Source organism: Dermacentor albipictus, chromosome 10 (genome assembly GCF_038994185.2).
Source record: "Dermacentor albipictus isolate Rhodes 1998 colony chromosome 10, USDA_Dalb.pri_finalv2, whole genome shotgun sequence".
NCBI classification, from domain to species: Eukaryota; Metazoa; Arthropoda; class Arachnida; order Ixodida; family Ixodidae; genus Dermacentor; species Dermacentor albipictus.
In genome coordinates, this window is record NC_091830.1 from 99,491,747 (window position 1) to 99,504,598 (window position 12,852).

Below are 12,852 nucleotides of genomic sequence, written 5' to 3' on the forward strand. Positions count from 1 at the left end.
GAGCGCCATGACAAGTGGTAATGTTGACGATGTATTATGGAAGATGTGACTTGGCTGTAAAGTGGCCAAAAAATATTCGCTGTAAAGTGCGTAAAATTAACTTGTTATAAAATTATGGCGATGACAAATGGCGAATACTATGAACATTAAAATCCATCGTAGAAGAATGATGCAAAGGAGAAAAATATAGGATATTAAAATTACTTGGAGCACTGCTGCCTCGGCAGAGCCCTTGAAACACAAGGGCCTAGAGGCATGTGCGATACGAAAAAGCTATCGGAGCGGCATCCTCTGAAGAGAGGACCCGCTACGAACATGTGGGACTAAAAACATGCAAGACAACATCTTTCAGAAAGCTTAGTACTGCGTTGGTGTCAAATAAAGTTTCTGGGCCGAGTAACATAACAGGATGAAGGGGGATGTGCTGTCGGTATTCTAGGGGAAAATGTTTGTTTCTTTCATATTCGGATTCCCGACACTCCAGGAGGACGTGGAGGACGGTCAGCCTCTCCCCGCATCTACCGCAGGTTGGAGGCTCGTTTCCCGTGAGTAGAAAGTTATGTGCGCCAAAAGTGTGTCCTATTCTTAGACGACAGAATAGGACATCTGTCCGGCGGGATTTTGTTACAGGAGGCCAGAAACCTAATTGTGGCTTTATTACATGCAGTTTATTATTTATTTCTTCGTCCCACATGCGTTGCCAGTGGCTTCGTAGTTTCCTTCTTAAGAAAGGCTTCAGGTTGTGACAGGGGCCGAAGCAGTAGGATTAACTGCATGCAATGAGACTGATGTGGCCATCTGGTCAGCTAGAACGTTTCCCTCGATGCCCCTATGTCCAGGCACCCAGGATATGATCACATGTTGGCTAGACATATATGATTTGCACAGTGCGGAGTAGAGCTCATTAAATATTGGATTTTTGTGATTACAGAAAGACTTCAAGGCCTTCACAACACTGAGGGAGTCCGTATATATAACTGATTTCTAGAATTTTGATTTATTTATATGCTTTACGGCCGACAGCAGTGCGTAGGCCTCAGCCGTAAAGATACTAGTTTCCGGGTGCAGTACGTCGGATTCCGAGAAGGATGGACCGACGGCTGCATAGGACACCCCGTCGTGTGACTTTGATGCGTCTGTGTAGAACCCCGTGCAGGAGTATTTGTGCTGGAGTTCCCGGAAATGCATCTTGATTTCAATCTCTGGAGCATGCTTTGTGACTTCCACGAAAGATGTATCACATTGTATGAGCTGCCACTCCCAAGGAGGTAGCAGCTTGGCTGGATGCATTAGGCGAAGCTCGAGGAGTGGAACGTGCATTTCTTCGCTAAGCTCCCTAACATGCAGCGAGAAAGGCTGTCTTACGGAAGGACGATTACGAAATAGTGTAGCACATGTCATGTCATTAATGGTGTTAAAACACAGATGTTCGGGATTAGAGTGGACTTTCAAAAAATATGTTTGGCTGATGTATGTTCTCTGGATATGAAGTGACCACTCATTCGATTCTGGATATAAACTTTGTACGGGACTCGTTCTGAAAGCTCCTGTGGCTAAACGGATACCCAGATGGTGGACCGGATCTAGCATCTTTAGTGCGCTCGGGGCGGCAGAGTTATAAATGACGGCACCATAGTCTAGTCGCGATCGAATGAGGCTTTTATATAGATTCATTAAACATTTCCTGTCACTACCCCACGTAGTCTGGGATAGAAGTTTAATTATGTTCATTGTTTTCAGACATTTTTCTTTAAGATGTTTAATGTGGGGGACGGAAGTGAGTCTGTACTCGAGTATGACACCTAGAAATTTGTGTTCTTTGTTTACAGGTATCTGTTGTCCACACACTTCTAAGCAGGGATCCGGAACCAGGCCTCTCTTCCTTGTAAACAAAACACAAGAACTCTTATGAGGATTGATTTTGAATCCATTTTTCTCTGCCCACCCTGACACCTTGTTCAAACCATGCTGTACCTGTCTCTCGCACACTGCGAGGTTACGGGATTTGAAACCTATTTGAATGTCGTCCACATAGACGGAATACAAAATGGCCGGTGGTAAGGAAGTACGAAGTGTTGTCATCTTAACAATAAAGAGTGTGCAACTGAGCACGCCACCCTGGGGTACACCGGTTTCTTGTGCAAAAGGACGTGACAGCACATTGCCTACTTTCACCCGGAAGGTACGATTGGACAAGTAGCTTTTTATTACGTTTAGCATATTACCATGAATGCCCATTTCTGACAAATCTCGCAAGATTCCGTAGCGCCAGGTCGTATCGTATGCCTTCTCCATATCGAGGAATATCGATAAGAAGAACTGTTTTTGTACAAACGCGTCACGAATATGTCCTTCAATACGTAGAAGATGGTCGGTTGTGCAGCGCCCTTCTCGGAAGCCACACTGAAAGGGATCAAGCATTTTGTTTTGTTCAAGGAAATGGATTAGTCGCCGATTTATCATTTTTTCAAATACCTTACACATGCAGCTTGTGAGGGCTATCGGGCGGTAACTTGCTACTGAAGAAGGGTCTTTCCCTTGTTTCAAAACAGGGACCACAATGGCTTCTTTCCATGCCGTTGGAAGGTACCCTGCGTCCCAGATAGTGTTGAAAAGTGTAAGTAGTGTTACTTGCGTGTCATTGTGTAAGTTTTTGAGCATTTCATACATGATTCTATCGGATCCCGGTGCAGAGGTCTTGCATGCGCTCAAGGCAGCTTTCAACTCGGCAGCACCAAAGGGCTATTGTACGGTTCATTCTGTCGGCATTTATTGGTGAGTGGCTTGCATTCTTCTATTTGTTTATATTTTAGGAAGGATTGTGAATAATGATTTGAGCTTGATACACTCTCAAAGAGTTCCCCCAGTGAGTCGGCCTGATCTTTCAGTGTATCGCCCTGTGTATTTACTAGAGGGAGTGAATATGTTTGCCGCCCTCTAATTCTATTTACGCGGTTCCAGACTTTCGCCTCATCTGTAAACGAGTTAATACTTGATAAAAAGTTCTGCCAACTTTCTCTTCTGGCCTGCCTGCGGGTTCTCCTGCCTTGAGATTTTACTTTCTTAAAGTTGATAAGATTCTCTGCAGTGGGGGAAGCGCGTAGCAACCCCCACGCTTTGTTCTGTTTCTTACGAGCAATCCTACATTCGTCGTTCCACCACGGGACACGTCGTGTGCATGCCAAACCACTTCCTTCAGATATGCATTTAGATGCGGCATCTATTATAAATGCTATAAAATAATCCACAGCGGCATCGATTTCTAGAGAAGACATATCAGCCCATGAGATTCTAGATAGATTTCGAAATTTCTCCCAGTCAGCTGTATCCATCTTCCACCTAGGAACTTGTGGGGGAAATTCATTTTCTTTAGCTGTTCATAGCAGTACGGGGAAGTGATCGCTCCCGCAAGGATTGCTCGTAACTTCCCATTTGAGTTCAGGCAGTATAGACGCGGAAACTATACTAAGATCTATTGACGAAAAGGATCTGTTTGCTAGAGAGTAATATGTGGGTTCTTTCTTATTTAGAAGGCACGCTCCAGAGGAAAAAAAGAACTGTTCAACGAGACGACCTCGCGCATCGATGCGAGAGTCTCCCCACAAGGTGCTATGCGCATTGAAATCGCCAAGAACAACATAAGGTTCTGGCAATTGATCTACATAGGATTGAAATTCATGTTTCGTTAATTTGTAATGTGGGGGTATGTAAAGAGAGCTAATGGTGATGAGTTTAATTAGGAGAACAGCTCGAACCGCCACTGCTTCGAGAGGCGTTTGTAGCTGTAAACGTTGACAAGCAATGTTCTTATGGATAACAATGGCGACACCGCCCGATGATGCGACAGCATCATCGCGATCTTTGCGAAAAGTTATGTACTGTCGGAGAAAGTTTGTGTGTTTGGATTTTAAGTGTGTTTCCTGTAAACACAGCACTTTTGGATTGTGTTGGTGGATGATTTCCTGCACATCATCAAGGTTTCTAAGAAGACCTCTGACGTTCCACTGTATGATTTGTGTATCCATATTTAAAGTAAGTTGGTGCTGTGTGTACGGAAACGGAAAGATGCCTTAGATTACAGAGCTCTTTCGAGGCCCTGTAATCGGGGTTTTGCTCTTTCTGGAGCGTTCGAGTGAGCCTCGCCGCTCCTTCGGCGCTTGGTGCGCCTTGAGGTTAGGTGTAGTGTCCATTGCCTCGTGTGAGGCGCCGGACACGTGCTCTTGCGAGCGAGAAGTAACTAGAGAGGGTCCCGCCTTGGGGGGCAAGACCCCTGCGCCCACCAGCCCGGAGGTCGATGGGGCTCCCAGAGGGATTTGGCTGCGCCGGCTGTTGCCAACGCAGGAAGGGGCCGAGGAGGCCGGGGCAGCCTCAGCTGCGCCAACCTTCGGGGTCGATGATCCCTCATTCAGGGTTGACGGAGCAGCGCTAGCTGCAACCGCCGCGGGGGCAGATGGCGTAGCTGCCGACTCACTGCCTGTGGGCCGGACAGCCGCCGGAGGCCGTTGTGACGCTGCCCCTTGACGCGCCACTTCGGCAAAGCTTTTCTTTGGCAAGTATGCTACCCGCCTGTGTGCCTCTTTGAATGATATGTTTTCCTTTACTTTGATTGTGACTATGTCTTTCTCTTTTTTCCAGGACGGACACGACCGCGAGTATGCGGCGTGCTCGCCTTCACAGTTTACACAATGGAGAGTGTTCACGCAAGTTTCAGAAGTATGTTCGTGTGCACTGCACTTCGCACAGGTTTGACGGCCTCGGCAGCTCTGCGAGCTGTGGCCGAAGCGTTGGCATTTAAAACACCTTAGGGGATTTGGCACATATGGCCGAACACGGAGCTTGATGTACCCGGCCTCTACAGACTCGGGCAGAATACTTGAGCCGAAAGTCAATATAAGGTGTTTGGTCTTGATTTCTTTGCTGTCACGCCTGATCTTAATTCTTTTAACATTGATAACGTTCTGGTCACTGAAGCCCTCCAAGAGTTCATCCTCAGTGAGCTCCAGCAAGTCATCGTCCGAGACAACACCGCGGCTTGTGTTCATGGTGCGGTGCGGAGTTACTGTTACTTGGGTCTCCCCAAATGACACAAGTTTTGGCAGCTTCTCATACTGCTTCTGATTTTGGAGGTCCATAAGGAGATAGCCACTTGACATTCTCGACACCTTATATCCTGTACCGAAAACTTCGGTCAAAGACTTGGAAACAAGGAACGGTGAAATGGATCGCACTAGTTTATCTGGCTTTTCTGAGTGAATGACGTGGAATCGAGGAAAGTTGTGGACTTGTCGTCCGAAAAATTGAAAGAGGTCTTCGGTGCGCCCTCGTTTCTGAGGGCGATCAGGAAGTGTGGGGAAAGAAGTTTCCATGAAAATGTATAAAAATTGGAGGACGCTTAAGCTTCGCCTTCAAGAGTGGGACGCGACAGCGTTCCCGTCGACCCGCCAAGGGGTATAAGACAATGCGCTACGGCACAGCGATCACTTACGATGCGCCCCGCATCGGACTTAGCGCCCACCTATCACGCGGTGAGCGTCGAGCAACGCAGCGTTCGGCGCGGCAACGAAACGTGCGCCTGAGCGAACGGAACGAACCAAAGAACTCGGTGTCTCGGAGGGGAAACGATCTACGCCAGCCAAACGTCGCGATCGGCACGGGCAGAGAGATAGATAGTAATCTAAAGAAAGGACCGGGAGCACGGCGAAGCGTCGTCAGGGGAGAGGGAGTCCCGCGACGCGCCTGGCAGCGGTCCCAATGCGCGCGCGGCGCGCCTCCTGTCGGGGCAGCGCCGTACATTGAGAGGAGGGGGTCTTCTGTGTTTGCCGCAAGATGGCTCTGCGTGTGCGGAAAGCGCAGAAGAAATGCAGCGGAAACGCACTTCGCAACTCGTGTAATTGTGACTTCTGTACGTTACGTGTTCATAATTACCAATATACACCGCAGTATAACTTTCCACGGCTCGTTTCGAAGGCAACACCGCATTCACTAGAGGCGCGTTTGCACCGCTTGGAAGCATCGAACTCGTGGCTGAGTGGTAGCGTCTCCGTCTCACACTCCGGAGACCCTGGTTCGATTCCCACCGGGCCAATCTTGGAAGTTGCTTTTTATTTATGAAGCGCCTGCCATGATTTATCGCTCACGGTCAACGCCGCAAACGCCGACACCGACACCCGACGCCGACGACACCGGCTTTTCTGCGACACGAGCTCCTTAACGCTATCGCGTTAAAAATTCGGCAACAGCGCCGACCACCCACCACGGAGCCCAACGAGGGGACGCGGCAGAGCTTGCATGCAAGTCTGCACGACGCCAGCCGTACGCCGCCACTATAACCAAATATGGTGTACCCAAGATTGGATAGCCACACAGGGTTAACCCTTGCCGCCAAGAAGAAGGAAGTAAATAGAAGAGAGAAGAAGACAGGAAAGATGTAAAGTGAGAGATAAAGACGAAGGTTTGAGAAGAGAGAGACAGGAAAAGGCGACTACCGATTTCCCCCGGGTGGGTCAGTCCGGGGGTGCCGTCTACGTGAAGCAGAGGCCAAAGAGGCGTGTTGCCTCCGCCGGGGGGCCTTAAAGGTCCGAGCACCCGGCATTGGCTCAACCCCCAGGATCCCCCTTTCCCCGGACACGGCTAAGCCGCGCACGGCTACACGCAGGAGGGTCCAACCGTCGTGTGCTCGGGTCCGTGGTGTCGCAACACACCAAACGCCTGCTTGCGCAGACGCCCCTGCGGGGGCTGCGTTGTTTACTTTCGCATCAATAGATTGCTGCGGTTTAAACTGTTAATGCGATTTCATCCAAGAACCACCGCCTATCGTAATCGGCGATCTGGTCGTGTTCGCTGCTTCGCGTCAACCTGCGACGGCTTGTGCCACGAGAGACAACGTACAGTGGAATGTAGTGCCTGGGTGCTTGGAGACCGCTCCCGTTTTTCGTGCATTTGGAAAACAGCGACTGCAAACTACTACTTCAGCGGAATACAACAGCTTGTCCCCTTTGATTTCTTCTTGTTTTGAAACATAAATCCCCTCCAGCCAGCACGTATGGCTGGAGGGGATTTTAGCGAAGGAGTTCGATCGCGACGCCAATTTGTACGGCAGACGCATAGAGTTTATGCTGTTGATTCTGAGTTTGAACTTCTCTCGTACGGCAGATCGAAGGTAACGAACCTCTCAAGTGCGTGCACTACGTGAAGAACTGCAATGACGTGAAGCTGTGAAATACAACAAGTTCAAATTTGCGTTGAGGGCATTCAGTGACATGATGAAAACAAGTGTGCTTTTCTTGTGTGATATGAGCGGAGGTTTGCAGTGAGTTGCAGTGAGCAGATGCGCACTGCGAATTGTGTTAGTGTGTTAGTGAAAGGTGAGTCATTCCAGGTCGTTATCGCCGAGGGGCGCCGGGGCGGGTGATTTCCAACATGCCGGACACATGCAGCAGCCGATGATGCAGCCCCAGCCCATGGCTCTCCGCACTTTGTCAGCGAAAGAGGACGACAGGCAAAGCGTGCGGGCGAAGCGTACGAAAACAAGCGCGTAGATGCACACGAATGACGCTTGGTGGAATGGCTAGTGCGAGCAACTCATAGATTTGCACCGGTTGCTTAGCACGGGCGTCTCACCATCGTCTGCAATCGGAGCGGAAATTCTCGCAGCAAGACTCCAGGAAGCGGAAACGCCGGAACCGGAAATGCCGGAAGCGGAAATGCCGGAAGCGGAAATGCCGGAACCGGATTTGGTGTGAGGGGAAAAGGCGGCGCACAACAAAGGTTGTCGCTACTTAAGAAAGCGGCGGTGGCGCGTAGATGCAGGGGCTTTAGCGCAACCAAAGTATACGTGTTCTTCTGGCCTAATGGTTAGATGATTGGGCAGCTTTGTAGGAGAACCGAGGTAAAATCCCGCTCTCGCGCACACGGTATATTTCTTTGACGTATCAGCCATTCGTTTTTTTTGCACTATGTACCGGAAGGCACTAACAGGGACGAAATGTCCTTGTCAATGTCTCCCATGGGATAGCTTAAGGAAGAGGAAAGCACGCCAACTAAACCAATTCATTGCTCTTGTAAATGTTATCAGCTATTTGGCTAGAAAGCAGCAGCACCCAGCGGCAACGGTCAGGCAATTCTGGAAGGGTACGCGAAGATTGTTTTGCTTTAGAAAAACGCCCCGAGTGGGTCAGTTCGTTTTGCCTGCGTGTGAGCTAGTCGCGAGCAGAAAACTCAGGGAGGGCTAGCCTGTAAAGCTTCCTCCGAAAACAAACGTGCTGACGTGTGCAGCGCGATGTTCCGCGATGTGCCCACGCACCTCATAAAAAGCGCCGTGTCTTCGAGCATGGTTGGCAAGTTGTAGGAGTCTATATACAATCCCAGGATTTTGTACGAAAATGTCCTTTCTTGCTCGAAGAGCTTGTTGTGTAAGTGCAGCTCCTGCAACGAGAATACGAACATTGCAAAGAAAATTTCGCCATTTCACCCAGCAATGCGTGTGCTCGGTTAACTTCAGCTGGGAATTTCCCGCGATTTCTTTAATTTGAACGTAACGGCCAGTCATGCGAGGGTAACGTTAAGTGAAAGACACGCTCATCTTGTGAGAATTAGCGTACCATGTGGTCTGTTGCTTGTTGTTCGAGATCGGCCCAAATAATTAGACTGCATTATCTCTGGGACTGGCTCATATCTTTCGCTGAAGCACAGTTCCCGGCAGCGGTTGTAGGCACGCGCAGTTCCCGCGAGCACATATGGGTTACAGTTTGTTCATGCGCTAATTACGCGTCATTATTGCTCTGTACATAACAGTATGCTAATTTGGTGCATGTTTTCGTTTCATAGCTTCATTTTGACGCTTATTTGTTTGCGCTAGGTGCACTGGAAGGCCTCAAATCATACAATTCGGCGAGATAAATGTGACCAGATAACGAGGTCTCACAAATCCCAAAATGATCTGAAGTTTTCAAAGAAGGTATTGCTTTCAGAAAAAAAACATTTTGCTGCGAGACGACGGACTAAAAGGGAATCAGTAGTTTTTCTTTTCGAGAAAAATGTTTTCTGGGCGGAAGAATTATAGAAATACCTGGCCAATGAGAAATGCGTTCTTCAGATGATGTTCATGTTGTATCGACAGTAAATTCACAAGTGCTGGCTCACTTAAAGACAGAGGCTCTAATCCGGTCCCGGAAGAAAGGAAGCATTCACTCCCATATCCTGAGCTCTTCCCTGATAGAAAACGGGAAAAGACTCCCGTCTGCACACTTTAATATTCTAAACTGAGTTGTTACTATTTTTAGAGCCTCTTAGCAGCAAAAGTGCTTTAACAACTAGCGCAAATAAATCACGCGCGGTATACATAGTCCGATACATTGTATCAGAAACACCGAAGAATAGTGATGCCTTCGCGATGTGTGCGCAACGCTTGCTTCCGGTGCTTCGTCCCCGCACAACGCGGAAAGTTTCCTTAGCGAAGGCTCGCGCAGAATTGACGATTAAACTGCGGGGACACTATTGTGTAGTTTGTGCAAGTCTTCACACCCGTTACAGTTATGCATAGCCGAACTGCCATCGTCTAGTGAATGAGTGCCTGAAAAAATATACATGGCGCTTGCTTAGCTACACCATATCTTTATAAAACCGCCTTTGGTAGGTAGCACAATTATAACCCTTTATCAAAATTGCTCATTGAGGCGGCACGTCTAGGAGAAATCAATATGTTTATCAGAACAATTCTTATACTTACACTAATTACGATTTTAATAATTTACAATACGGTACTTATTTCGATCTACGAAATGTAGCTAGTGAGTATGCAAGGCTTATCGACTTAGAACAAATTCTGAGGATAGCGCCGGTTGCTAGACATGCAAAGATACATGGTTGTTCCACTTACTTTTTAAAGAAAACGCTTTTTTACGCGCTGAAGCACAAAAGTAACTGGAACGTCAGTGCAGTTCGTCCGACACATGGAATATTAATATCTCGGATCTGGCGTAGTCCTGAGAATTCCATCTCAATGCATACGCATTGTGAACTGACCCGCTATAACTCGTAATTTGAAATATGTCTGGTAAAGTAAATAAAAAGATAGTCACTGCACCTAATTATGATAATATTTCAATTACGCATTTTGATTTCTCGTAGAAGTAGTGGCTGCCTCATCGTGTAATGCAGTTGATGGTTTAGAATTGTGCTGTCTGACTTGGGCGATCGTCTAAGAATTCGCAATGACGAAAATATCATGGTGGACACAGAATAACCGATATCGGTTAGTAAGTAGAAAACGTGCGGAGTTTCGGTGCCTCGGACTCTGGTACGCAGTTCAATACGCTTGTCTAGAACGTGCTAAGTACGTTCAATAGACTGTGCAGGGAGACATTGGTGATTACACTTGACGTAATATAAAGTATATGTGGCTATGAAAGATAATTTTTAGATGCCATGAAACAAAAAGATTCCTTCAGTCGTTTCAAAGCATTAAAGAAAGCTAAATTATCATGCTCTTAGTCCATGCCATTAATACCGTTTCGTTCAAAAGCTTTTTTTTTTGTTTGCAGACGTCTGTACCACATTTTACAATAGACGTGAGATGAGGTGTTTCCGTTTGCCAGAAGAGTTACCTAAAGTTTCGGCAGAATCTTTGGCCATCAGGGTCACATTATTCACCTATCTTCCCCTTTATAAGGTGTACAATTATTGTTACAAATTTGCAATGAGAATGCGATGTCCACGATATGTATTATTTTTTCAATAATAAAGGCTAACACCTGCACTGACTCTTTCTCCTTCTTTCTTATTGCAGACGAAGGCTAAGGGCATAGCATCTGTGGTTCTTTTTATGAATTTCCTTCGCATCAACAAAAGGCTAAGCAGATGCTCGGTATAAGCTTTGTTTCAGTTCACAATTACTTCCCCTACGGCGTGTGTCACAATCATATCATGGTTGTGGCACTTGAAACCCCAGAATGTAATTTCCTTAATTTCCTACATTGACATTGAAGCGCGTACTTGTTTATCCTTTTTGCAGTAACCACCTTTAATCTGATAACAACTGTTAAATTAATTGCTAGACGCAAGGGCACGCTTGCATGCTTCCTTAGGTCATTCTCGATTGTTGCCGTCGATGATATCTGCTGTCTGTGTCACCGCCGGACCCTGTGCAACTAGGTTGCATGCGCCACGCGAATAATGTTGTACGTCCTGGAATACACGTGAACACCAGCGTTTACGTTTTAATCTCAGGTGATTGGTGTACAAATAGAGATAAATTTAGGCTATCGACACATGTGCTCGTTACTATACTTTTTACCAAATGTAACTCTTTTTTATCGGCACAGGTTCCCCGCATAATCAGTTGCGTGACTCGCCATCATGCCGGGGTCCATTTCCTAGGATGGATGGATGGATGCTGTGAAGGACCCCTTTGGAACGGGTAGGTGCGTTGCCCTACCAAGCTATTGTTATCAAGTTGTCTACTGTCCTACGTACGTGAAAAAAAAGAAGAAAAAGGAAAGGAAAAAAAAAACATGACTAATTCCCATAACCAAGTTTTCTGATCTCCTATTGTGAACTTTGTTTTCCTACGCCTTTGTTGTTTGTCGTTTCCCTATTTCCACCAATCTTCCAATGGCCTGTTGGTAATCTCTACTGAGGACATGTTTTCTTTTCCCCCTGCTTTCGCTGAACCCAAGGGAAGGCTTCAAGGAAGCCAGAGGTGCTTAAATCAACCGCTGGGAAGATGTTTTCACATTCTAATACCACACCTCCATCGTTTCCCTAGCTTTGCTGCAGCAAGCATATGCTTCTTCTTCCTTGCTGTATCTCGCCTTAAAAGTGCGTGTTCAAAGGAATCTTGATCTTTCAATAGTAAAGAGCTTCCCTTTGAATTATGATAAATTGTTTCTTGCGTGATTTCGGTTTTTCCTGTTAAATATAGTTACTCTTAGCAGGTCTCGTTTCCATTGCCGTCACCCATGCGATTATCTCAACCTCTCTGATTTTCCGCTTGACGTTCTTTGTTGCCATGCTACTCATTATAGAGGTCCTATACTTGCTGGTAAAGTTCCTACTTCTTTCTCGCCACTGTAGATCAATGTTATTCGTGCACAAATACCTGGATATGCTCCCAACCCATTTGCTTTAGTCAATATTCCTTCGTCAATCTATTTTACTGTGAGCTTCCCTCACTTCAAAGCTTGTCCATCCCATATCACCCTGCATAGTTTCATTTGTAGTCTTCCCATGAACGTCCAATGCGGAGCGTCCCACTGACCATTGGTTGCCCTCGAGTCCTCATTGTACCCCTGATTTAAAGCAAACAACCGTATCTCCAAGTGTAAGTCCTGGAACAATTATACCTTTACACATACCCTGGACATTTCGTACCATTTCGGATCACTTCGTACCTATATGTCCTCATAGCGCTCTGTGTTTCATTATGGCCGCATTTCCCTTGGCTTTACTGTTAGTTTTCTCCTGTGTTCCCACATATCTATTGCATTCCTTTATTCATATACCAGGGTGTTTATATTCTTTCACGGTAGGTATTTAATGACCCTTTATTGACACTATCTGTTCACTGTTTTAGCTGAATATCATAGCACCTGATTTTAGCGCTGCATTTCAGACCTAAATTCTCGCCTTCCTCTTCGCAGATATTAGCTAGACGTTGCATATCACTTTGCTTGTTAGCTAACAACACAAAGTCGTCCACATAAAGAACTGGAAGCTGCTGCTCTGCTATTTTACGCTGTTAGGAATGGCCTGCCGAGGTGGCAACATCCAGGTTTTCGCAGCCAGCTGCAGCTGCGAGCGTGGTGAGCTTCCCCGAGGATACCATGGAAGCCTTCAACACCTGCCGCGGTGACT

At 46.9% G+C, this 12,852-nt stretch overlaps 1 protein-coding gene across 1 annotated transcript in view; it reads right to left on the reverse strand.

The window, feature by feature from the left end:
• The window catches only part of LOC135908023 (uncharacterized), a 230,282-nt gene that overhangs the window by 133,325 nt on the left and 84,105 nt on the right, over nucleotides 1–12,852 (reverse strand). The window contains exon 7 of the mRNA XM_065439789.2: nucleotides 8,303–8,424. Within this exon, the coding sequence (XP_065295861.1) occupies nucleotides 8,303–8,424 (122 nt within the window). The remainder of the gene's footprint in view (nucleotides 1–8,302; nucleotides 8,425–12,852) is intronic.